This window comes from Muntiacus reevesi, chromosome 3, assembly GCF_963930625.1.
Source record: "Muntiacus reevesi chromosome 3, mMunRee1.1, whole genome shotgun sequence".
Lineage (NCBI taxonomy): Eukaryota > Metazoa > Chordata > Mammalia > Artiodactyla > Cervidae > Muntiacus > Muntiacus reevesi.
Genome location: NC_089251.1, coordinates 117,453,904 through 117,481,731, shown reverse-complemented (window position 1 = coordinate 117,481,731; position 27,828 = coordinate 117,453,904). Strand labels below are relative to the sequence as shown.

The 27,828-nt window shown below is 44.0% G+C and overlaps 1 protein-coding gene across 3 annotated transcripts in view; it reads left to right on the top strand.

Moving 5' to 3' along the window:
* The window catches only part of DIS3L2 (DIS3 like 3'-5' exoribonuclease 2), a 364,225-nt gene that overhangs the window by 220,630 nt on the left and 115,767 nt on the right, over positions 1 to 27,828 (top strand). For all 3 annotated transcript variants that reach the window (XM_065930351.1, XM_065930349.1, XM_065930352.1), the window contains one exon: positions 20,268 to 20,380. In XM_065930351.1, the coding sequence (XP_065786423.1) occupies positions 20,268 to 20,380 (113 nt within the window). The remainder of the gene's footprint in view (positions 1 to 20,267; positions 20,381 to 27,828) is intronic.

Here is a 27,828-nt window from a genome sequence, read left to right as displayed (position 1 = left end):
CAGCAATCTTGATTCCAGCTTGTGCTTCTTCCAGCCCAGCGTTTCTCATGATGTACTCTGCATGTAAGTTAAATAAGCAGAGTGACAACATACAGCCTTGACATACTCCTTTTCCTATTTGGAACCAGTCTGTTGTTCCATGTCCAATTCTAACTGTTGCTTCCTGACCTGCATACAGGTTTCTCAAGACGCAGGTCAGGTGGTCTGGTACTCCCATCTCCTTCAGAATTTTCCACAGTTTATTGTGATCCACACAGTCAAAAGCTTTGGCGTAGTCAAGAAAGCAGAAATAGATGTTTTTCTGGAACTCTTGCTTTTTCGATGATCCAGTGGATTTTGAGAATTTGATCTCTGTTTCCTCTGCCTTTTCTAAAACCAGCTGAACATCTGGAAGTTCTCGGTTCACGTATAGCTGAAGACTGGCTTGGAGAATTTTGAGCATTACTTTACTAGCGTGTGAGATGAGTGCAATTGTGCAGTAGTTTGAGCATTCTTTGGGATTGCCTTTCTTAGGGATTGGAATGACCTTTTGCAGTCCTGTGGCCACTGCTGAGTTTCCCAAATTTGTTGGCATGTTGAGTGCAGCACTTTCACAGCATCATCTTTGAGGATTTGAAATAGCTCAACTGGAATTCCATCACCTCCACTAGCTTTGTTTATAGTGATGCTTCCTAAGGCCCACTTGACTTCACATTCCAGGATGTCTGGCTCTAGGTGAGTGATCACACCATTGTGATTATCTGGATCGTGGAGATCTTTTTTGTACAGTTCTTTTGTGTATTCTTGCCAGCTCTTCTTAACATCTTCAGGTTCTGTTAGGTCCATACCATTTCTGTCTTTTATTGAGCCCATCTTTGCATGAAATGTTCCCTTGGTATCTCTAATTTTCTTGAAAAGATCTCTAGTCTTTCCCATTCTGTTGTTTTCCTCTATCTGCATTGATCGCTAAGGAAGGCTTTCTTATCTCTCCTGGCTATTCTTCGGAATTCTGCATTCAAATGGGAATATCTTTCCTTTTTTCCTTTGCTTTTCCCTTCTCTTCATTTCACAGCTATTTGTAAGGCCTCCTCAGACAACCATTTTGCCTTTTTGCTTTTCTTTTCATGGGGATGGTCTTGATCCCTGTCTCCTATACAATGTCACGAACCTCCGCCCATAGTTCATCAGGCAATCTATCAGATGTGGTCCCTTAAATCTATTTCTCACTTCCATTGTATAATCATAAGGGATTTGATTTAGGTCATACCTGAATGGTCTAGTGGTTATCCCTACTTTCTTCAGTTTAAGTCTGAATTTGGCAATAAGGAGTTCATGATCTGAGCCACAGTCAGCTCCTGGTCTTGTTTTTGCTGACTGTATAGAGCTTCTCCATCTTTGGCTGCAAAGAATATAATCAGTCTGATTTCGCTGTTGGTCATCTGGTGATGTCCATGTGTAGAGTCTTCTCTTGTGTTGTTGGAAGAGGGTGTTTGCTATGACCAGTGCATTCTCTTGGCAAAACTCTATTAGCCTTTGTCCTGCTTCATTCCGTACTCTAAGGCCAAATTTGCCTGTTACTCCAGGTGTTTCTTGACTTCCTACTGTTGTATTCCAGTCCCCTCTAATGAAAAGGACATCTTTTTTGGGTATTAGTTCTAAAAGGTCTTGTAGGTCTTCATAGTACTGTTCAACTTCAGCTTCTTCAACGTTACTGGTTGGGGCATAGGCTTGGATAACCGTGATATTGAATGGTTTGCCTTGTCTAATACTTAGTGATCCAGAAATTTTGCTCCGGACCTGAACTAATACTCCCTGCATGGTCCATAAAATTCCAAGCCACACGTCTAGTTTAAAATGGCACCAGATGGACAGTGTTTCTAGAAATCAGTCAGAATTATAAGCATGTCTTTCCAGAAAAATTAACTCTTAGCCAGAGCCTTAAAGATTTGCCAGAGATAAAGGTCTAGTGAAAGTGAATGTACAGAAAAGTTATGAAACATGGAATGATGCAGCTAAAGCAATACTTAGAGGAGATTTTGTAGCTTTAAGTGCTTACAATGAAAAAGGAGAGAGTGTAAAAATTTGAGCCTATAAAGGTTATTCCTCACAAAGGTTTGGAGATCAGGAAGGGTAGAAGATGACTTGCTGCAGGAACATAATTGTTGGTAGAAGTACTGAACCAAAATATGAGAATTATCTATTATAACTGTAACAGTAGACATTCCCTCCACTCCCCAAAGAAACACAGCAAATAACTCAACTCTACTGTGCCTTTCATGAATGTTGTTGTGAAACGTAGGATTCATTTACTTGAATAATAGAAGTTCCTGTTTCCACTTTTGGCCCTGCCAAAATGGAAAGCTTAAAAAGTATAAAGAAAATATCAAGCATTGCTATTAGATCTCATTTTCAATTTTATAGTATTAGAGTTACTGTTCTTGCCTGGAGAATCCCAGGGACGGTGAAGCCTGGTGGGCTGCTGTCTGTGGGGTCGCACAGAGTTAGTCAAGGCTGCAGCTACTTAGCAGCAGCAGCAGCAGCAGCAGCAAAGTTACTATTAATTGTCAAATTAAGGTCTTTTCTGAGAAGTCATTACTGTTTGAAAAAAATTTGCCATGTTATTGTTAACTTTGTAAGAGACTTGGAAGCACATAAACATATGATTTTAAATATTCAGTTTCTGTGTTATTTTATATTTTATATCATATTTGTATTTATAGTCTTCCTGTTCCATAAATGTTTCAGATATCTTTTAAATAATATAAATACAGTAAATAACTTGCAAAGTAGTAGAGAGTGCAGGAAATATAAAAGCACATATTAAAGTACCAAAAAATTAATGAGCACATCAAATTTAACTGCAGTTAAAAAGCAAAGATTGTTAGACTGGATAAATCTAGCTATATGCTGTTCACAGCTACATGCTTAAAACATGACGATGAAAAGATTAAATGTAAAAAGATGAGGAAAGCTTTACCAATAAGATACTAAGCAAAAGAAAGCTAGTATATTTTTTTTATAATGTCTGACAAATAGCTCTTAAGATAGAAAACATTACTAATTGTAAGGAGAGTATCTAAATGATAATTAGAAGGATCAGTTCATCAGAAAAGATAATGTCTAAACAGTGTGTCAGGCCTTCTCTAGCCTTTTGGAATTTGACTTCATCTCTGGCAAGATACCTTAATTTAAGCCCTTAGATTCAGCCTCTCCTAATTCTCTTAGCCCATTGGTCACGTATGCTTCTCCCTGTTTCATTCACTTCAACAAGCTGAACCCTGAAGTATGTTTCTAAGGGATGTCCTTCCTCACTACTGATTACTCTACTGTTAAGAGGCAGCTCACACTTAATTAGGAAAATTTAATTTATTAGCCATTGGAAATATATACCACATGTGGCTTAAAAGTAAGATTTATGGGAATTCCCTGGTAGTCCAGTGGTTAGGACTCAGCAACACTTAATCAAAAATGGTGTTCTAACACAGATTTTGGAAGAGAAAAATTGTACTTCAAGGCCATTTTCTACTTGGATCCATTTCTGGGTTTTGTCCCTGACATCTTTATGATGCTCAGCACTTCAAACACTATTCCTCCTACACTCCTCTTCTATGTGAAATAATTTCTAATCTTGGTTTTGAAACACTGATTATTCCTCTTAGAGTCACTTATGTCAGAGGTCATTCTGACCTCAGGCAAATACCAGGCAACCCAAGTACTCGATCACAGACAAATCCTATTTTCATAGTATGGTTCTTGATAATGAACCTGGGAAGAGAAATGGAAAATTTCTGTAGAACCATCAGCTCATAAGAAAATGAGTGTCTTCTCCATTCATCTAGGGCATTGGTAAGTGAACAGTTTTAACTGTCCATGTTGAATGGTCATTTTTTTATTGAATTGTACCTTGACTCAAAAAGTCCAAGTAACTGAATAGTCATGCAAAGCCTCTGGCATGGAAGTGGGCTTCTGGGATGTTTGCCAATGAGTTCCTGTTTTGAGGACACAGAATCGAAGTGGAAAGATTAAGTGGAGTGGCAGCTCCACCCCTCTAAGTCTTATTCCTATGTTCCATTCAAATCTTGCTCGCCTGATTCCTGTGGGGTCTGGGCTTTGGAAATTCTCTTTTTTCATGGATGTCTCAGTGCACCTTGTTAAACCAAATTTGGACTGTGGCCTGTTCATCTGCTTCCAGCCCTGCTGATTGGTTCCAGTTTCCTTGCTCATTAAAGCCAAGATAATCTGGCACCCACCACTCAGGCATCCTCAAGGACCTGGCACCAGGGTAAACCTGGAGGCCAGCTAAGAAGCCTCCGTGATCCAGCACACTTGACTGCCTGATGAGAGGCAGTTGTGGTCCCAGAAAGAGCACTGAAATAGGAGCAGAGCTGGGTTATCTTGTCTCATTGTTGCCTCTACAACATCACATAGGTTGGGGCATATCTGCAATCTCTCTGGAAGTCTCTTTCCCCAACTATATATGTGTTTGGACTGGACAGTTTCTCAAGTGTCCTGCAGTTCCAAAATACTGAGTATATGAACAGCTAAAGGAGCAGAACTCCATTTGTGCCTGTTGTTGCAAAAACACAACCTAGCTTTAAAGGTTTTAGCAATAAATGCCTAGAGTTGCATAGGTTACTGTTGCTTTTGCACAAAGGTAGATAGTGTGGCCACAAAATAAGAAGAGCACAGTTCATATTCTAGAGGTGAGCATTAACCTCTCTAGGCCTGTAAATCAGGGATAATAATGCCCAATTGGAAATTGCCTTCCAATTGGAAGATTAGATGAGATCATCCTTGGTACTTAGAACTGTGTCAGAGAAAAAGTAAGTGCTCACTGAAAACTCTTATTAGTATAACAATGGAAAGATTAAAATTGACGCAGAATTTTAGTAAGCGTGTGCTGAAATAATAAATACTCAGTTGCTGTTCAGAAGTCAAGGTGGGAACAGAATAGAGAATCCAGACTCAGACCCATGTGTATATGATCACCTGGTTTGTAGCAAAGGTCCAAACAAAAAGTGAGGAAAGGGTGGGTCCATCACTACCTGGATCAGTTGACTGTCCCTGTGGGAAAAAATGAACTTGGACTCCGACTTCGTGCCATACATAAAAATCCATTTCATGTGGCTCATAGCATGAAAGGTAAAACATTAATGCTTCTGGAAGTGTCAGCTCTTCTCTAGAACATTACATAGAAATATAACCTCATGACCTTAGCAAAGGTTTATATGAAATACAAAAAGCATTAACTTCAAAGAAAAAGAGTGGTAAATTAGATTTCATTAAATTTAAGAACTGTTTGTCAAAAGACATCATTAAGATAATGAAAAGGAAAGTCACAGTGGAGAAAATGTTTGTTTTACATATATTTGTGTGTGTGTATGTATATGTTTGCGCATGTGTATCTAGCAAAAGATTCTTATTGAGAATATGTAGAGTTAGACACTTTATAAAAGAAGCTAGCCAATGGCCAAAAACATATGAAAAAATGCTTAATATCATTAGTCCACAGGGGAAATGGAAATTAAAACCACAATAAGATATACTATGTTCCTACAAGAATAGTTGACAAATTTTAGAGCTGACAATACCAAATATAATGGGAATATGGATGGATCCATGGATCTAATGGATACGTTAGAACTCTTATACACTGAAAAAGCTGACTTAGAGCTCAACATTCAGAAAACTAAGATCATGATATCTGGTTCCATCACTTAGTAGCAAATAGAAGGGGGAAAAAGTGGAAATGGTGGCCGATTTTATTTTCTTGGGCTCCAAAATCACTGCGGATTGTAACTGTGGCCATGAAATTAAAAGACACTTGCCCCTTGAAAGGAAAGCTATGACAGACCTAGAGTCAATTAAAAAGCAGAGATGTTACTTTGCTGACAAAGGTCCATATAGTCAAAGCTATGTTTTTTCCAGTAGTCATGTACAGACCTGAGAGATGGACCATAAAGAAGGCTGAGCATTGGAGAATTGATGTTTTCAAATTGTGGTGTTAGAGAAGACTCTTAAGAGTCCCTTAGAGTGCAAGGATATCAAAGCAGTCAATCCTAAAGGAAATCAACCCTGAATATTCATTAGAAGGACTGATGCTGAAGCCCCAATACTTTGGCCACCTGATGCGGAGTGGACTTATGGAAAAGACCCAACTCGTTGGAAAAGACCCTGATGCTGGGAAAGATTGGAGGCAGAAGGAGAAGAGGACAGCAGAAGATGAGATGGTTAGATGGCATCACTGACTCAATGGACATGAATTTGAGCAAATCCCAGGAGATAGTGAAGGACAGAGGAGCCTGGTGGGTTGCAGTCCATGGGGTTGTGGAACATTGGATACGACTTAGCGACTAAACAACAACAACGCTGAGCAGGGAAAAAGTTAGGTACAAGTACTTTGAAAAACTGTTGTACAGTATGTAATAGATCTGGATAGATATATCCTCCATGATCCAGCAGTTTCCTTCTTAAATACCCACAGGAAGGAATACATGTGATGTATAGAAGAATGCTTATAGCAACATTATTTATAATAGCAAAAACTAAAAACAACCTAAGTCTCTATCAACAATAAAATGGATAAATTGTACTATGGAATACTGCATAGCAGTGACATAGAGTAAATTCAGACACAACATGGATAGATCTCAAAAGCACATTGAGCAGAAGAAGCCAGATACACACATACACACAGAATACATACTGTACAAATCCATTTATATAAAGTACAAAGACAGACAGAAATGACCTATGGTTATAGATTATAAAGATCAGAAAAGCAGTTATCTTTGGTGGGTATGGAGACTGAGGAGGGCCAGGAGAAGCTTCTGGAATTCTGGTTATGTTCTATTTTTTGAACTAGGGGGAAGTTCAGTTCAGTTCAGTCGCTCAGTCGTGTCCGACTCTTTGCGACTCCATGAATCGCAGCACGCCAGGCCTCCCTGTCCGTCACCAGCTCCCGGAGTCTACCCAAACCCATGTCCATTGATTCGGTGATGCCATCCAACCATCTCATCCTCTGTCATCCCCTTCTCCTCCTGCCCTCAATCTTTCCCAGCATCAGGGTCTTTTCAAATGAGTCAGCTCTTCGCATCAGGTGGCCAAAGTATTGGAGTTTCAGCTTCAACATCAGTCCTTCCAATGAACACCCAGGACTTATCTCCTTTAGGATGGACTGCTTGGATCTCCTTGCAGTCCAAGTGACTCTCAAGAGTCTTCTCTAACACCACAGTTCAAAAGCATGAATTCTTCTGCACTCAGCTTTCTTTATAGTTCAACTCTCACATCCATACATGACCACTGGAAAAACCATAGCCTTGACTAGACGGACCTTTGTTGACAAAGTAATGTCTCTGCTTTTCAATATGCTGTCTAGGTTGGTCATAACTTTCCTCCCAAGGAGTAAGCGTCTTTTAATTTCATGGGTGCAGTCACCATCTGCAGTGATTTTGGAGCCCAGAGAAATAAAGTCTGACACTGTTTCCCCACCTATTTGCCATGAAGTGATGGGACCAGATGCCATGATCTTCATTTTCTGAATGTTGAGCTTTAAGCCAACTTTTTCACTCTCCTCTTTCACTTTCATTAAGAGATTCTTTAGTTCTTTACTTTTTGCCATAAGGATGGTGTTATCTGCATATTTGAGGTTATTGATATTTCTCCCAGCACTCTTGATTCCAGCTTGTGCTTCCTCCAGCCCAGCGTTTCTCATGATGTACTCTGCATATAAGTTAAATAAGCAGGGTGACAATATACAGCCTTGACGTACTCTAGGGGGAAGGGTGATTACCTAATTGTGTCTCTTTTATAGAAATTCACTGAGATGTGTACTTAAGGTGTGTATACTTTATGTATTTTATGCCTCAATAAAAGTTTATTTTAAAGAGTAAAGGAGTGCCCCCAAAGTGGAAACAGCCTGAATGTCTAGGAACCAGTGAATAGTTAAATAAATGTGGTGTATCCACATGACAGAATATTATTCAGCCATGGAAATGAAGTACTGATGCAGGCTACAACATGAATGAACCTGGAAACCATTATGCTAGATGAAAGACAATCATAAAAGACTGTGCACATATCATAAGATTCCAGTTAAGTGAGATGTCCAGAATAGACACATCTACACAGACAGAAAGTCAATTAGTGGTTGCTTGTGGTTAGGAATGTTGGGAAGAAGCAACGAGTGACTGAAAACAGGTATGGAGTTTCTTTTTGGGTTGTTGAAATGTTCTAAAATTGACTATGGTAATGGTTGCACAACTCTGAATATACTAAAAACCATTGAACACTTTGAGGGAATTGTATGTGAATGAAATCTCAAGCTGCTATGAAACCAAAAGCCAAGGGATACCAATAACTGTGGAATGATTAAACCCCTTAGGAAAAGGCTGTCCCATGTAGACCTGTGGCATGATGGTTAAGAACACTGATCCTAGAGTCCAACATTGCTCTAATCCTAGCTCTGATGTTTGCTGTGTGGCATTGGGCAAATCATCGTACCTCTCTGAGCCTGAATGTTTTCATGTGTAAAATATGAATATTAATAGTATCTATTCCATAAAACTTTTATGAAGATGATTCATTTATCTGAGAATTATTTGAGTATTTTCTGTTTGCCAAGTCTAATCAGTGATAACTGTTGTTATAGTTGACCAGGAGGTTTTACATCTGAAGAGTCTTTACTCCATTTTAGTGATGGGGGTGACAAGTAAATTTAAGAGTGTGTCCTGAGGCCAGGACACGTTTGCCCTGTTGTACCACACCAGCATCTATTGCAAAATGCAAAATAAATGTTCATTTTAGTGACCCTAAGTTATTAATATTGAATTACATTCTGCTATTAAGAAAAGGAAGTATATAATACATTTATAGAGGTTCCATCCAGAAATATGAGAACTATAAACAATTGATTATTAAAAGTTTGTCATTCAATTATCTAGAAGATTTAGCTATTCAGAATGTTTTATATGAAAACTGAGTTATAACCACAATTGACATATCCCACCAGGCTCCTCAGCCCATGAAATTTTCCAGGCAGGAATACTGGAGTGGGGGGTGCCATTTCTTACTCCAGGGAATCTTCCGGACCCATATCTCTTGAATCTCCTGCATTGACAGGTGGATTCTTTACCACTTTGAGTTGAAAAGCCCACAGTTGATATATGGGTAGTTCAAAAATAGAAAGTGACTATTGGTCACAGGACTGCATGACAGGGTTTTTGTTTCAGTGAATATGTATTGTTCTCATAAAGGAGTCACATTTAGTCATGTTGAAAGTGATACTATCTTTTACTTAGTCATCTTAAAAATGTATGTTCTGTGAAGTCAATCTATAACCCCTTTTAAACGTTACATTGAGAGTGGTTGTAGCCCATAGGAGTTGAAAAAGTTAGTCAAATACCTCACACTAAGGGGTGAATCCCATAAAGTACAGGTTAAGAGCTTAGTTTCAGGAGTCTGACCTACCTTGGTCCAGTGTCCTTATCGTTATATAAAGAAATCTGTCTCACAGCATTGGGAGCATCGACTGAATTAATACAAATGAGGTGCTCTAACAAGCAGGCAATTGACACACTGTTGTTATGGGAGAACCAGTATTGTGGATTCATATTGTCAATGTGCATAAATTACAGATACGATTTTTGGATAACTTCTGTGAAGCTTAGGGGAATTAGAAAACCATTTCTCCTTAATGCAAGTATTAATTCATAAAACTGAGTAATCAGATCTCAAAGGAGCTGATTGGCTATGGTGAAAAAAAATCATGAACCCCAAAAGAGTTCTCCAGAATGAGAGAAAAGCCACGAAAGGGTTTTGTCAGCAGGATATATTAAAAAGATTTTGCAAGCTTTTTATATCTCAGAATTAAAGGTGACTATGAAAGGTGCTTTGGGCTAGCCTTGATAGCTCAGTAGGTAAAGAATCTGCCTGCAATGCAGGAGACCCCTATTCGATTCCTGGGCTGGGAAGATTCCCTGGAGAAGGGAAAGGCTACCCACTCCAGTATTCTGGCCTGGAGAATTCCATGGACTGTATAGTCTGTGGGGTCCCAAAGAGTCGGACATGACTGATCAACTTTCACTTTCATGAAAGGCGCTTTACTTTTAACTGAAAGGATGGTTGGGATTGAAGTAAGCAGTTGTCTTCTTAAAAATTTGTTTGGCTGAGTTGGGTCTTAGTTGCAGCACACAGGATCTTTGGTCTTCTAGTTATAGCACGCAGGATATTTAGTTGCGGCCTGTGAACTGTTAATTTGCAGGGCTCTATTTCCCCCACCAGAGATTGAACCCAGGCACCCTGCCTTGGGAGTGTGGAACCTTAGTCATTGGAACACCAGGGAAATCCCTGGATTAAGCAGTTGTTGATAACAGTTAACATTTTGTAAATAGTCATTTAAATACACATGGATGTTTATATTTTAAACTTGTTGAAGATTGTTCATCTCTTTAAATTTGTATTTTGAGACACTAGTGATTATGTTTTGTTAATAGCGAGGCTTTTTAAAATAGAAAAATCCATAAGTGAGTGTGCAAACATGCTGAAATTTGGTTTTCAGACTTGTATCTTTGGGAAACCAGTCTGCTGGACTCCTGCAAGCCTCCTTATGCTCTTGCAGGCAAGAGAAATAGGCTCCTCAAGCGGGCCGCACCCACCAAACCTCCAAAGCGCTGACAGAAGCCTGGGAAGTCACCGTTCAGGCATGGGAACGGTTGTTTCCTGTTCCGCAGGGGTGGGATAGGCCCAACTCCTGCTGCTTCATTTACTGAGCACACCTTCCGAGAGCTTGCCTGCAGAGTGCGGAGGTCCACTCTCCTCCAGGACAGGAGGCTCGTGAGCTGCCGCTGGCTCTTCCTGCCTGCTCCCTGGGATGGCCAGTGGCGCTTTCCTCTTGCTGCGTGGTGAGGAGTCAGGAATGGGGGGTGGCTGCTGAGGAGGGACCCAGCATTTTGTTAGTGTGTATTTAAAAAAAAAAAAAAAAAAGAACTGAAAATAAGTAACCCACTTACATAAAATTTAAAATTCAGGTATTAGCAGAAAGAGAAGTCAGGGTCCTGCCCCTCAGAGAAAACGACTCTTACCATCTTGATATATTTCTTTCCAGACATTTTTAAGCTGGTTTGCATGTGTTTTTTTTTTCAGACTTTTCATCTTTATTCCCTTTCCAGCCTTTGGAAGTTGGAAACATGACAAATGTGTATGATGTAGGAAGGAACAGTCCCTGTATCCTTAGGCTGCAGAGGTCGTCACTGTGGGCGTTTTTAATTCTGTTCCTCATGAGCGGTAACCCTCTCCTGCCTCAGTTGGCTGGCCTTTCTTTGAAAACTTGTAGCTAGTTTTACTTAACTGAACTTTTCGTTTTTAAACTTTTTTTTTCTTTCCTTGGCTACAACTTCTCCAGTTTTTTTTTTTTAATTTTTGGATAGAAAATGTTGAATATGCACAAAAGCAGACAGAATAGTATAATGAAACCCCTTGTTCCCCTCTCCCAGCCCCGGCAACCCTGAAACCATGGCCAGTCCACCCCACTCACACCCCACCCACCCCACCCCCACTCCCAGCCCTTACACGGACCTGCGAACCTCTTAATTGCCTTTAAGGGTCCTTCTCGGCCCTTCTGACTTCACTCTCATCTGGAAGTGAGGAAGGACCAAGTCCCTGCCCTCCTGCACTCCGAGCTTCTCATGAGCCTGTACTTTCTGTCCCAGGTCTGACCTGGGCTCTCCCCACTCCTGAAATGCCTGGAAGTTCCCAGACTTTGGGTGTGCCAGCCTCCCGTGTTCAACTCCTCATTCTCTTCCCTGTTAATGAAGGAGGCCATCGCTCAAATCATTTGGAAGGGGAAAAGTGGAATTTACTACCTGGGTGTTCCTCTTCCATGCCGTTCGTATAAATTTAAAACTTAGATTCCTGAGAATTAGATTGAACATGACAAAAATTGCTGTGTGGGCAGTTTAGTGAACACTTGCAGATTGATAGAGCTCTTTGTAATAATGAAGGGAAAAGGTTCTGTAGGCTGCTTCCTTCCAGAAGGTGAGCTCACCAGTTACGGTGTTTGCAGCTAATGCTTCTCATTAACCCTTTGCTGGATGGCCAAAAGAAAATACAGGAAAGACAGTCCCAGACTCTTCAAATCCTAGCCTTCAGGAGAACCTAAGAAATTATCTTGTACAACCCCCTTCTCATGCACGGGGACCTTACATTGCATTCAGATTTACTAGTCCTAGAATTTTTTGTGTTGCCTCCTTTTAAGCTTTTGAAATATTCTCAAACCATCACCACGTCATGGCCATGGACTTCTGCCATGGCCTGCTGTACCAGTGGTCAACTTTTGCATTTGATTACATAACCAAATACCACACAGAACTGGAAGACGTCAGACTTTGACTTGTCCCTCTTACCTGGCAGCCTAATCAGTGTTTCCACCAGAGTCAGAGGGAATTTGCTTAGCCCAACGAAAAGATGGAGTTGGTTGTGTGACTACACGGTGATCCAAGCCCAGTTGTCCCTAGGAAAGGGAGTTGGTCTCTGAAATTTAGTGGGACCAAACTAAGGTCTTAGTTTAGTTTGGCTTCCCTGGTGGCTTTCCTGGTGGCTCAGATGGTAAAGCGTCTGCCTGCAGTGCAGGAGATCCAGGTTTGATCCCTGAGTTGGGAAGATCCCCTGGAGAAGGAACTGGCAATCCACTCCAGTACTCTTGCCTGGAAAATTCCATGGACAGAGGAGCCTGGTGGGCTACAGTCCATGGGGTTGCAAAGAGTTTGACACAACTGAGCGACTTCACTAAGGTCAGGGCCTGCATTCCGACTGGGTTACTGCCCTAAGGGAGGCCCCTCTCAGCTGGGAATGTCTGGATGGCAGAAAGTCCCTTTCTCTCCATCCTCTTGGTTGGATTACCATTTCTGAGCTTCCAGAACACTTTTTTTTTTCACTCTCTTAAGACACGTGTTTGGGAAAACCAACCACAAGGTCAAGAGAGTGACCCTATCCAGTGCAGTGTGTTCCCATCACATGGACCAGATGGAAACCAGTCTGCGGGACAGGAAGCCCGATACCTGCAGCATCTGTCACTGTGTCCACTGAGCTGTGCTCCTTTTCATCTGCCTCTGTTTATCGCACGTGTCACCGAAGGATTGCTTAACTTTGTTTGCCTGTCAGTGTTGTTCCTGAGAGATCATGATCTCCTTCAGGCCCACTGTTTTCAGTCCGGTCTGACCCTGGGTGCATCAGTAGAACATGGTACGAGGATGAAGGCACTGACAATGCGAGGAAGTAAACGTGATATTTTCAACTCGTGTCACTTCTCTGCTTAAAACTCCCTGGTGGTTTCCAGTTACACGTGAAATATAATCTAAACGCTTCATCCTGGCCCATCGGGGCATCTCTCATTGGGCCTCCTCTCTAGCCTCCTGGCTTTCAGTTCCCTCCTTTCCTATCTTCTTTCTGTTTCTTAGATGCAGCCAGCCACCCCCCACACCCCCAAACCTTTGCTCTGGTTATTTTCCTCCCTGGGGTGCTCTCCACTCTGTCAATACATGACTTCCTTTTATATACACAAATCTCAGTCTGTTTCCTCAGAGACACCTTTCCAAACCAAATCCGAGGTAGATCCCAGGCGTTCTCATCACTTACTCTGTTTTATTTTCTTCCAAGTTGTTTTTGCTATGGTAAGCAATCTTAGCATTTATTTGTTTGCTTATTGTCTTTCTCTCCCCTTCGAGAGTGTAAGGTCCACAAGAGAAGGAACCTCACCAGTCTTGTTTACTTGTATGTCTCCAGTGCCTAGGAAAAAAACATACCTGTCATATAGTAGGAGCCTAATAAGTATGTGTTAAGTGGCTAATTGAGTGAATGAAGGTGGTTATTAGGAGCATGTCTGGGAGGAGGGTACTAAGGATTCTGAAGTGACTTGAAGCCAAGCCACGTGGCTGTTTCACTGAGAGAAGACCCAGGGGCTGCGAACTCATGGGGTAAACATTCCGAGCTGCTGCTGTCCCCCGCGGAGAGCCCCTCCCCACTTCCCCCGCCACCCCCACTTGAAGAGATCAGCCACTTCACTCATTATTGAAGGCAGAGTGCTGTCCCTGGAGGAGATGCTGCAGCCCCGTGGGGGGTGGAACTGGGCCACCAGGTGGGCAGGTGTGTTTTGGCTCTGTGGGGGAGATTTGTTTACATCGTCATTGCTGTCTGAGGGTGGAGTGGGCTGCACTCGCAAGTAGCGGTTTCTCAGGCACGTCGGATGTGCATGTGAAAGGTTGGACACACTCTGGGAAGACCTGGTGTGGGGAGGACTCTGCACAGTTAGACCAGGCAGGGTTTACAGTCCCTTTCCACCCAGAGTGGCAGCAAATCTGCCCTGTGTTTTTATTTTCTTGCATGTGTGCTCAATCATGTCTGACTCTTTTGCAGCCCCATGGACTGTAGCCCACCAGGCTTCTCTGTCCATGGGGTTCTCCCAGCAAGAATACTAGAGTGACTTGCCATTTCCTTCTCCATGTCTCTTCCCGACCTTCTCTTCCTGACCCAGGGATCAAACCCACGTCTCTTGCGTCTCCTGAAATGGCAGGCAGAGTCTTTACCGCTAGCGCCACCTCATGTACCAGCCATGCACTCTATCTTTTCCTTGTTCTTTGTGCTGATTACAGAGGATGAGGGGGATACCTAAGTCAGGACCTCCTTCCAGTGGGGACGGGGGGTGCAGGGAGGGTGTAAGATGCCGTAGGAGACACCAAAGTTGGGAGGGGGCAACTTGGTCTAGGTAAGTGGGAAAGCCTGCAGAGGGAGTGTGTTTTACACAGGGGTCTGCAGGACTGGTGGGGGTCATCAGGAAAAGAAACAGAACGCCCTGAAAGGGAGGTGATGAGTTTGAACAGTTTAAGAAGTTCCATGACAGTTCCTGGTACTCAAGGTCTTAGGGCCAGGAAAGTTGAATGTGCTCAGGGCAGACCCACATGATAACAGATTTTGTCACGCTTACTACTTTGTGACGCAGTGACAGCACAGCATACAGAGAGAGGAGTGGAAGAAACAAGCCAAAGGGCAGAATGCTGGCAGGAGTCAGGCTAGTAAGACCTTAGAAGCTAGGACTGGGCTGCATGCTCAGGGGTGTGGGGGCCTGCAAGGTTTGTGCAGGGGGTAAAGGTGAACGCCGGTGACCCACATCTGGAGGGCCCTGGTCTCACTCGTGGTAAGGGACACCTGGTACTTTCCCATCTGTAACAGGCTTGACCTTTTCAGGTACTTAGGACAGTCACTCTGCCACTGCTAAAGATGACTGCAGACCAGAAGTGTGGAAAAGAATGGTTCGATCTCAGGGACTTGTAATTGAATAGGACTGGAGTTGATGGCTTAGAGGTGGTTCTGTAGTCAGTCCCTGTGATGAGAGGCTAAAGAGGTGGCTGTGGGAGCAGGGATGTGGCTGCGAGCAGCACCGGAAAAAGTCCCTGATGGGACTGCTGAGTCCAGAGCCAAGAATGTGGCTTCTGCTCAATGAGAAGAGACAGGGAGGGACTTCCAGCTGTGACCCAGAGATGGAAACGTGGGCTGTGTTGGCTTGTCCTGGAGTTACCGCGTCAGCAGTTGCTGGCGGAGAGGTCATAAAAGGGAGCAGAGGCTCTGGATCTGACCCAGTTTTGAATCCAGGGTTTATCGTGTTACTAGCCAGGTAACCTTGGACAAGTGACCTGGAACCTCTCTGAGCCTCAGATGACTCATCTGTGAAACACGGTTTATATGGCTATTGTCAAAGCTACATGAATGTGTGTGGAGCCCCTGGCACAAAATAGATATTAAGTAAATGGTCACCGGTATCCTTATCATTTTTATGATCATCATTGTCAACGTTATGTTCATGTAGTTGTTCTAGATTACAAAACACTTTCACATGTTCTCAGTGAAGTAGAAACAGATTTGAGCTCAACTCGCTCCCACAGAATGAGTGTTTGCAGCCTTCCCCTGCCATAGCCCTGGTCACCCACACTGTCACCGCATTAGTGTGTCTGCCAGCCCCATTAGACTGTGGGCACCTTAAACAGAGGGATTCTCTTACAGATGCGCAGTGCTGGAATAATCCTGTGGCTCCATTTCTGTGTATCCTGCGTCTATGTAAGGAAGCCCTTGCTCACGACCAGAGCTCCTCAGAAATAGAGCAAGTGGCTTCAAGATGTGCCCCACTCTGGAGGGTTTGTCACGGGCTGCCTGACAGGGACATGTTGGGATGTGGCTGAACTGACTGGGAGGCCGGAGAAGAGAAGGTCCTTAAGCCCCTGCCTCATGTTCTGTTAGCGTTTTCAGTGGGTGGAGCGGCTCTGGTGTTCACTCAAGTTCATCCAAAGGGGCAGTCGTGGAAGTCTGGGAGCCCAGTGCACAGTGAGCCACACGGGGATGGCCTTGGGAACTCTTCCATCCTCTGCTTCTGCAGCTCTTCAAAACTCTCAGGACTCACCTTAGCCCCAGCAGATGAAAGTTTCTAATGTAAAAAAAAAAAAATTAAGGAATACTTTTATATGGAAGACAGTACTTTTTGAAACATCAAATTGGTCCTAGATGTTTTGGCAGCATATACTACATAACCTTTTGGATTTATATTTTCTCTTTCACAGAACAAAAACTCAAGAGTTCTGCAAGTTCACATTATGTAAATATATGTAATAAAATATTTACTTAGGGTTTCCATAAAAAAAGGTCCAAAGGAGAGAATAAGAGAGCTCCTCTTTGCTGGTTTTAGAGACTCTTCTGGGAATCCCGAGAGAAATTTAAGCCTCTCAAATCTGTTTTGGTTGGCCCCCCGCATGTTTTATCTCCTGTAATGAGCTCTTTGTCAGTTTGTCAATTTTGACTAAGGACAGAAAGTTCATGTGTAGTAATAGCACACAGGCTGAATTTAAAATTATGGTTTGTATCATGATGTAATAATCCTCTCTCTTTTCCTTTAGTCAATATTTACCTGGTAGACCAGTATATTACAACTCTGACTTCAAAAGAAGACACTTTATTTTACCTTCTCCCAGTGTTGGTTTTAGATACTGGTAATACGGAAATTGGGAGTTGAGCCGTCTGAGACGCTTGGCCACGTTCTCTCTGGGCTGAGTTCCTCGATCTTTGCAGGCAGATCTCTCTGCTCCTGGTGACCCAACAACACAGCTGCGAAGCTCACACAGGGAAGCGGTGAACTTTGAGCCACACTGGTTTTCCTCAGCCTTCCAGACAGCCCCTTCCTCTGTGGGAAATAGGCCTGTTCTGTGATTCCCATAGCGGCCATTATTTCTTAGATGGACTTGGGTTTCCCCTAAAGTATTAATGTTACAGGACTGGGTGGAAAAACCTGATGCTGCCCTGTAGGAGGGTGGGCCCTGAGTGTGAGACAGATGAGAGTGGGGAATTTTAAATTCTTTTCTTTCCCTGAACCTCTTATTTAAACCACCCCAAGTTTAAACACTTTTCCATTATGAAAAATTGAGAGAAAAATCCTCCCTCAGTGAAGAAGAAATAAGGGAACAGCAAGGGAGATCAAACCCTTCAATCCTAAAGGAAATCAACCTGAATATTCATTGGAAGGATCAATGCTGAAGCTGAAGCTCCAATACTTTGGCCACCTGCTGCAAAGAACTGACTCATTGGAAAAGACCCTGATGCTGGGAAGGATTGAAGGCAAGAGGAGAAGGGGACGGCAGAGGATGAGATGGTTGGATGGCATCACCAACTCGAAGAACATGAGTTTGAGCAAGCTCTGGGAGTTGGTGATGGACAGGGAAGCCTGGCGTGTTGCAGCCCACGGGGTCACAAAGAGTTGGACACGACTGAATGACTGAACTGAACTGAAATAGCTACACAGTTTGCAGCTAAAATGTGAGATACCTTAAGACTGATTATCCAGGTAAAGCAGAAGAAAAAGTGGTGACATGTTAGTGAGCTCCTCTGAGTCAGCTTGGCTACAGGCATGGTTATTTTAGTGAGTCGTAACCAAAAGGAAATTGATCAACATGTGACCTTCCAAGTCTACAGGTAGGCTGGTTTCATATTCAGCTGTGCCCTCAAGTTCAAACAAGGCCATCGTGCGTCTCCCTGTGATTCTCAGCCCTCTTGTTTTCTCTGTCGGCATAATTATAGAGCAAAGATGTTTCCTTGACAGCTCCAGACTTATTGTCCAGAGTCTGGGGAGAGAGACCCTCTTTTCTGAAGTCCATATCAACCCCTGAAAACAGGCTCAGACAGAGAATAGACTTATGGACATGGGGAGAGAGGAGGAGAGGGTGAGAAGTATGGAAAGAGTAACGTGGAAACTTCCATGACCATATGTAACATAGATAGCCAACAGGATTTCTGTATGGCTCAGGAAACTCAAACAGGGGCTCTGTATCAACCTAGATGGGCGGGATGGGGAGGGAGAAGGGAGGGTGTTTCAAAAGGAAAGGTATATATGTATACCTATGGCTGATTCATGTTGAGGTTTGACAGAAAACAGCAGAATTCTGTAAAGCAATTATCTGTCAAAAAAATTAGTTAAAAAAAAAACAGGCTCAGAGTAAATCTACTTGGGTCACATGCCTATGCCTAGACCAGTCACTATGAACCAGAATGGGGTTAGTGGAATTCCATCAAGCACATATTTATATGATAAGCAGTTCCCCTCTGTGCTTGTATCATCAGTGTGCTTCTGTCTGCCCATGCTGCTCACTGTCTCCAAGCCAAGGGCCATTTCACAGGTGCGCTCTTTTTCATATTCTGTCCATTCTGTGCATTTTCACGTGTCCATGTTGGTGTGTATGTGTATAATCACATATACTATATCTGATAGATGATGTAGGGGATGTTCAAGAGTAAATCCTAAATGTATACCCTAACTAGCCAAGCTCACTTTGATGCAGTTCCCACCAGCCTGAGTCCTCGGACCAGGTCTCTGGTAGAACTGATAGAGCAGGCAGGACCTGCTGAAAAAACAACCCTGCCAGGAAGGGAATAGGCAATTCTAAAAGGGAAAGAAAGTAGGTCTTTTACCAGAACAGGAAAGACAACAGACCAACACACTAATTGTTGATTCATTAACTCAGGAAGTATTTATTGAGTGCCTACCATGTCAGGGACTTTCCTGGTGGCTCAGATGGTAAAATCGTCTGCCTACAATGTGGGAGACCCAGGTTTGATCCCTGGGTCAGGAAGATCCCCTAGAGAAGGAAATGGCAACCCACTCCAGTACTCTTGTCTGGAAAATCCCATGGACAAAGGAGTGTCGTAGGCTATAGTTCACGGGGTTGCAAAGAGTTGGACTTGACTGAGTGACTTCACTTTCACTTTCACTATGGCAGGCATTCTTCTAGGCACTGGGCCTACAGCCCTGGACTTGACACTAAAGGCACTGCTTTATTGGAGCCCTCACTGTAGGGGTAGACGATGAACACAGGAGCCAGTAAGGGTGCACTGTGGTGTCTGGGAGTGATGATAGCTCTGAAAAGAAGACCACAGTAAGCATCTTCAGCTATGGGTTAGGTACTGTAGCAGTGCAGGTGGGGGAAATCAGGTCAGAGCATCTCTTCTTGTTCTGGGATTCTGTCTCCATCGACCCTTACATGGTAAGAAGGATTTGGGTGGGCAAATCCTGTTGCAATTATTATCCCAAGTGTAAGAAAAAGCATGAGCCAAGCAAAGCATCCGTGTGAAATGAGGTAAGATACATTCTGGGAATGGGAAGAGGTTTCCCACGACGTCTGCATAGAGAGTACGTGGAAGATGAGCTGTAGGGCTGGCAAGGTGAATTGAGGCGAGCCTGTGCAAGGGCATGAGTAAGAGGCTCGACATCACTGGACCTGTGGTTCCGACAGGAATTAGCGGCAGTGTGGAGGGTGGGGTGGGGGGAAGGGTGAAATCAGGTAGAAAGGCCAGCCCTGGGGCTGAGTGAAGGCTGGCATAGACCGAAGGGGCAGTGCTTTCAGAGGCTTTAGGGCCTAATTCCTTCTGGTGAGCTGAAAGGATTCATTCATCATCCAAAGTGAGTCTTCTGCAAGTGTACTGATGTTTATTCAAAGACAAAGAAAACTTTAGCAGTGATAAACATCTTGTAAAAATGGTTAGTGTAGTCTATTCAGGATAAAAAAAAATCTCATCTGTTGGACTACAGTGAGGAAAGTAACCCTAGCGCACACCCCAGAGGGTCGATGGAGAGCCTGAAGGCGGCAGTCTGGGCTCCATGCCCCCTGACCTCAGAGAGCGACCTGCCTTCTCGGAGTAGATTCCCAGGAGGGGTCACCCTGACCTTCGGTTCCAGGCTGATCAACCTTCTTTTGCATTTACAGGCAACTTTGAAGTGGGCGTGCACATTGCTGATGTCAGTTACTTTGTTCCTGAAGGATCCAGTCTGGATAAAGTGGCTGCTGAGAGAGCTACGAGTGTCTACTTGGTTCAGAAGGTAAAAATCAGTCTCTAGTTTCTTGGGTTGAAAAACGTGCTTCTATTATGTTATCTTCCTTTGTTTGTTTGTCCTTAAAAAAATCATGAGGAACAGCTCCTGTGTGCGCTGCTCACTCTGGAAATGCCCCACCACTGGGGTCCCAGGAGCCTGAGCCCGTGCTTGTATCATGAGTGGACCATGGCCATAGGACTTAGCCTAGGATGTCTAGTATTTACCAAGTTCCTCTTACATGCCCAACTTGTCTACCCCAATCACTGACCCCCTCAGAAGGGAAAGGACAAATATTAACTCAGGTGGACCACAGACCTAAAGGGAAGGACTCGTGTCATCCTGGCAATGTGAAGGGTGGCAGTGGATCTTTTTAAGAGGCAGTACTCTAGTGCGTTGTTTTTTTACTTGGTAGAGACCTTAAAACTGTCACTGATGATTTCATGTCAGTTTTCCTGCATGGCCCTGTGGCACCACCATGCCCACCGCCTCCCCATCACATCATTTCCAAGAATATGCCATCTGCCAAGGGTGTATTCAGACACAAAGACAGAGGAGCCACATTCCAAACGCATTATTGGCATGGGGCCCAAGGCCTGTAAGTTCGCCCCGCTATTATAGTATACATTCCTTTCAAGTCTGAAACCAAGGCTCTGTACAAATAGAGGCATCAGCTGTGTCAGGGGTTTCTTAGCTTCTCTTTCTTGTCTCAGGAGCCCACTTTGGCCAGAGTCGCTGCAGCTTCAACATGGCTGTCATCCGAGGTTGTCACCTTGGATAATGGTGATATTATATACTCTATCATTCCTCAGTCCCAGGGCCTTCTGGAGCTATGCTCTGAGGCCTGAGCACCTCAGCCATACCTGGCAGCATGTGTGGCATATGGACGATAGACTTCCAGGCATGTCCCTGGCCAGGTTCCAATAAGCCATGTCATGTGGCCTGTGAGTGCCCCAGCCGTCTGCTAGCAGTAAGAATCTCTGCTGGGCAGAAGGGTTGTTGCGTAGTAGAATCCTCATTCATTTCCCCAACCCAGTCCTGTACAGTCCAGCACTCCAATCCCCCTTACACACATGGTCTTGGATAACTTATGCCAGCAGTCTCCATGCCAACCCCGAGAGGGGTACATTCTGGAATCCCTGGACTCCAGTTTCAGCACGTGCCTGTGTTGTGCCCACAAAGGTGCTGGCAGCTCTAGAGCAGGAGTCCTCAGAGACAATCCAAAATTTCCTAGGATGTCTAGTATTTACCAAGTTCCTCTCACACATCCAGCTTGTCCACCCCAGTCACTGACGCCCTCAGAAGGGAAAGGACAAAATTAACTCAAATGGACCACAGACCTAAATATGAAATGTGAAACTATAAAACTCCTACGAGATAACACTGGAGAAGACTTAGATGCCCTTAGTTTGGCAATGACCTTTTTGATGCAATACCAAAGGCACACCTCTGAAAGAAAGAATCGATAAGCTAGGCTTAATTAAAACTAAAAATCTATGCTCAGCAAAAGACGCTGTCAAGAAAATTGGACATCTGGTTTCTTCAGGTGTTCAATTTTGCCTGCCATTTACACTAGGTGCTCAGAACCACCACGTAGGTGTTTTCTGCTATTCCAGATATGAGAATACTGAAAGAGAGGGGGATGGAGTTGATTATTGAGCTGTGAAATTCTGGGTCAGATGCTGCATAACCATTCAGACTCAGTTAAAATTAACAGTGTGTTATCAGTGACAGGTAACCTCTAGGCATAGTGATACTAAAAGACCCAGAACCTTCAGTCACCCCTCAGTGGGAATGGAAAGCTGTATCCTCATCTGAACAGGAGGTGTTCTACCCCAAAGACTTAGCTTATGTCCAAACATCCACGCCCCTGTCTGGCCTCCGTGGTCTGTTCAAACCTAAATGCGATGTTTGAGGACTTCTGTGTGACCCCCATCCCACACGATGTCTATGACACCTGTGTCCAAGCCATGGGCAGGTATAGGTGGCTTAAGAGAATGCAGCCCGAATGCGCTACCCACACAATTCACTGAACATCAGCACGTGAGGCTTGCCGCCTGACCTCCCCTCCCATGGCTGTGAAACCTGAGCCATCACCATTCCATTTCTATCCATGTGAATGGACAGTGCTGGCCCTCAGTGTGTGTCTGTGCCTTTGGAAGGTCTACTCAACATTTTTCAAGTTCATATTCCATTCGATGTTCACTCACAACCAAATAAGACCTATCAACTGGGACCAGAAGAAGTATTGTAATTGTGACACCCATTTCTACTGATGACATTCCTTGCCCACAGTTTCCTCATGCCTTTATTCAATATCCTCATTCATAGTAGCATCAATTTCTGAGCTTCCCCAGTATAGAGTAGCCCACTAGTACCTAAGGAGCCATGAGTTACTTTGGAAGATATTGCACTTCTGATAGGCTGACCTGGAGTGAGAAATATATCATCAAGTCTAGGTCTCATAAGGCATACATTCAGAGTTATGGACCGAATGTTTGTTTCCCCCTCAAACTCGTGTGTTGAAATCCTAATCCCTAATGTGATGATCTTAGGAGCTGGGACCTTTGGGAGGTGATTGGGCCATCAGGGTGTAGTCCTCATGAATGAGATTAGTGCCCTTATAGGAAGAGAGCCCAGAGAGCTTTCTCATCACCATATGAGGATCCTGCAGGAAAGTGTCATCCTTGAACCAGGAAATGGGCCCTCACTAGACATTGACTCTGCTATCACCTTGATCTTAGAGGTCCCAACCCCCAGAACAGTGAGAAATTAGTGTGTGTTGTTTAAGCCACCCGGTCTGTGATATTTTTATTATAGCAATCTGAATGTGATAAGATAGGCAGAATCTTTTAAAGTTGAATGTATAAATATACTTTGTGGCCTGACAGTTTTACTTCTAGTTACATACTTAACAGAAATGCATGCACGTGTTAGAAGGAAAATGTATGAGAGTATTTGTAGCAACACTATTAAAAGTAGCCAAAAAACTAGAAACTATTCAGTACCATCAGCTGGAGGATGAACAGATAAATGTGTGGTGTAGGCACTCAGTGGGCTGCTGTGCAGTGTGAGAGTGAATGAATGATGGCTCCACACGCAGACACAGCGGGGAGAGGAACCAGACCCCAGAATACACCCTGTGTGAGTCCGTTTACGTAAAGTTCAAAACAAGCAAAGCAAGAAATCAGGACAGTGATGGTGCTCAGCTGCTTCAGTTGTGTCCAACTCTTTGTGACCCCATGGACCTCAGCCCGCCAGCTTCATCTGTCCACAGGGTTCTCCAGGCAAGAGTACTGGTAGTGGGTTACCATGCCCTTCTCCACAAGATAGTGATTACCCTTGAGGAAGGGGGCCCATCTGGTGGGGACGTCTTATGATTCTTGGTCTGGGCCCGTGAGTGTTCAGTTTGTGAAAATACTTCAAGCTCTTCCTTATGAATTGTGCATGGGGGTGTGTGTGTGTGTGTGTTGAAATCTTTTCTCTTCTGAAGCTTGTTGGGGTGACTTTCAGCATTCCACTCTGGTTCCTTTTAGTGTATGCAAGCAGCCTACTCAGGCAAAGGAACCAACCTCAAAATCCAAGACCCCCAGTCAGACTTGGTCCTCCTGAGAACACAGCTCTTATGTTTGTATCTTGACGACACTTACTATAACCTCAGGTTGGAGACATCCCGTCTACGTCTCCTGCCCAGAAATGCAGTAGGCTCAATCCAGCCTTTGTCTGGCCCAGAGCCATACTTAGGGAAGGGAGATGAGACTTTAAAACCCCTTTTATCTGCAAAAACTATAACGTTGTGATGGAAAGAGAAATAGAGGTAGCAGTCAGACTCCATGAGGTGAATAAATGTGAAATGTTCTTCCCCTATAGATTCAAATGTTTAAGAAATTTCAGCCCAACTAGAGGTTCTTATTCCAAGCAGATGGCTTTCTCTTATCTAGCAGCCGCACTCTCCTTTTTATAGCCAAGAATTACATTTCAAATTCAGAAAATGAAAACTGAGTTAAGTAACTAATCAGCCTGTTTCCTTTGCTCTTCTCTTTCCTTTGGTTTTGTGACTGTCACCATTCTAGCATTTCTCTCTGGGACTGCAGAGTTGGGGCTTTTTGACCCTGAAAGGCCAGGAACTGAGTGGAGGGAGGACCTGGTGCTCCCGAGTAGCGAGCAGCTCCTGCTGCCGGGCCCTGCCCCCAAGCTTGGCATCCGTGAGTGGTGCCGGCCCGCAGCCTTGGGCAGCGGTAGCTGTGTGTTCTGATTCCTTTGAACCGCTGCTCTGACCTTTCTTCCTACTCATTTGTGTTTCTTAAAGGACCGTGTCCAGGAACTTTTCTGCTGTTTTCACTTGACTTCGCCTATAAAAGTCTGCTTCAAAGCTGCTGCTCTCCCCACCCCCCACCTAGGTTCCCTCTGTCTCATTTGGCAGAATCGTTTCTCTCTCTCTGTCTCTCGTTCATCAGACGGGGGCGGAGTGTGTGTGTGTTGGGGGGTGGCGGGGCGGGGATGCCCGTTGATTTCTCATCTGTAGGGATTGGCATCAGTCTCTTTTCATTCTGCGCTACTCACCTATAAGTAACTGACGTATTATAGTCTAAGCTTGATTTGGGAGGTTCTCCCATAGGTTAGGATAGTAGACAGTGAAACAGATCTTGTGTCCAGATACCATGTTACTGTCCAGATTAGCATCATGCATGTGCATTCTAAGTTGCTTCAGTCGTGTCTGACTCTTTGTGACCCTATGGCCCTGTAGCCTGCCAGGCTCCATGGGGAGTCCATGGGGATTTTCCAGGCAAGAATACTGAAGTGGGTTGCCACGCCCTCCTTTAGAGGATCTTCCCGACCCAGGGATCAAACCCACGTCTCTTATGTCTCCTGCATTGGCAGGTGGGTTCTTTACCACTGGCGCCACCTGGGAAGCCCCAAATATCATCTTACTATGTTATACATGAAATTCTTTTTGTTGGAATTTTATTCACACTAATACATATTTAGTTACTCCTTAACATTAGGGTGCACTTAGAAGAAAAGATAAATTTGTTTATTGTATTTAAATCCTGTGAAAAAGCACTCTTTGACAAAAGGTAGATATCTGTTAGGATAGGAGACACCTGTCTACCTCAGCTTAGTCTTGTCCTGCTCAGAAGGATATGACATCTAGTTACTTAATATCCCCAAGCTATCTTCTCTGAGAGAGAAATAACAAGGTAATAATAGAATTTAAGGTAATGTTTAAAAAATAAGTGAATAAGTTTTAAAAATAAAACCTAAACAGTTGAAACCTAAACCTAAATTTTCTGCCTGTTGGCTCAAGTACTTGTGTTATTTTAGGTGTGAAACAGCTCAAATGAAAGTTTGCCCATAAATCTCTACGATATTTTATTGGTACTGCTTTATAATAGAGATCAAAGATGGGGATTGGAAGCCTGTCTTAATATGGAGTCCAAAGAGTTTTAAGATGTTCCTTAATGACCCCAGCAGGTTGTCAGAGTGTTGATGTTTTGTTAATGTCAAACTGTGGAGCAAAGAGTTGATCGAATTCAGAATTCACGGAAGTGTTGATATGAAAAAGAAAACTCTTTAAGCAGAGATGTTGGCTGGCAGATGAATTATCTCTTTGCTGTAAGTCATTTCAGCCTGTGAGTGGGGAGCTAGCTGAATGTACCTTATCATTAAAACCTCGAAGTCCTCAGAGAACAGGAGGAAAAACTCACCAAGTTCTCAGGCTCTGATAGCCAGTGGGTACTGCAGGTGGGAGGGAGTTTTGGGAGCCGGCAGAGGCCTGGGCAAAAGGGGCAGAAGAAGCCCCTGAAGCCTGCCTCCACCCTCTGGTGCTGGAGAACCCCCAGTGGGTGTTGCCGCCTGGCCCCTGTGAGCTGTTGTGACCCCGTATCACGGCTAGTCCCTCCTGTTCCTTTTTTCCTAGATGATTGATTCTTCCCCCTCTGTGGCCCTTTCCTCTGGTCACAGGGCTGTCCTGGCTAACCTGTTGCTGAACTTGGCCAGCCTGCCCGCTGTGGCTTTAGCAGATGTTTCTGCTGTGTGAGGCTAACAGAAGATTTTATAATCTTGATGGTACCCCCACCCAGCTGCCTTGGGCAATTTACCTAAATGATCAATTTCTCTCCACTCTCCTAAGCCCTGGTCCACAATGCTTAGAAAGTCAGCATAGGATCTTCAGTGTCCTTTTTTCCTGTGACTGGCTTTTAAGATCTGCCTTGACCCAGCTTTGATTCTGGCCCTAAAACAGGCGTAAGAAGACTTAGCACCCTTTAAGCCCCTTTCCTTTTCTGCTACCTGAAGTGTCACCAGTTAGCATTTATTGAGTACTGGCTGTGTACCAGGTCTGTAAAGACAAGAGAGAGGCTGATCTTGCCCTGGGGTAGTCAGGGGAGGTAGGCAGGGAACAGTGACAATACCCTGGACTACCTGTGGGTACAGAAATGCTCTGTGGTGAGGAAGCATCAGAGGAGAGAGAAACTGTCTCTCCCCGGATTGGTGGTGGGAGAAGAGCCCTTTTCAAGAGCCAGGAAGGCTTCATCAGTTGATTTTTGAGCATGTTTCAAATTGTGAGTAGAAAATTCCTTGGTAGACAAAAGTGGTTGGAGAGAGCATCTCAATTAGAGTTTAGAGAATGCATGGAACATCCAAGGAACAGTCTATAGTTTGGAATTGCTGGGGTATGAACTGTAGGGGGAGCCAAGAGATGACGTTTCAAAGGCAGACCAGGGAGCTTGGGTTTCATCTTGAGGTCAAGCAAGGAAGTGACATCGTCTCCTTTGACTAAGATAGAAAGTCACTTTAGCCACTGTGTGGTTGAGGAACAGTGAGACCAGAGCAGAAAGGTACTTATCTATACTAGGGCCCCTCCCCTCAGTCATGGGCCCTTGAGGCTTTGAGTAACCACCCCAAAGCAGAGAGAGATCTTTGCTCACAGAATCACTGGCAAGTTGAGCGCCCTGGTGGTGTCCAACTGGACACCAGAGAATAGAGCAGTAGATGTCTTCAGCCTGATGGTTGAGGAACATCCTGAACAAGGAGCATTCACATCCACCCCCAGACTTGTCTCCTCCCAATCTATCAATCACATTCCATGGCAGACCAGGGCCAGTTACATGGGAGAGGTTAGCATCCCTTGTCAGCTCTGCTGTCTCTTTGGAGATGAATTCTGGGCCCTCTGCTGGCTTCCTCTTGAGAGCTCCTGGCCACTGAACATGGAGGGTACAGGCTCGTACTGAAGACCTTTTGGCCTTCATGATGATGTTTGGGCCTTTGCTCATTAGTGGGACTAGCAAAAAAATAAAATTTCTGAATTCAGCTCATCAGCCATTGGGGGAGATAAAGACAATGCATCCCAATGTAAATAGGATTGCAGATTATCACTGGGTGGAATTTAGTAAGAAGATTTGAAAGTCTGGAAAATGATACAGAAATCTTACCCAGAGTAATTTCAACTCTCAAAC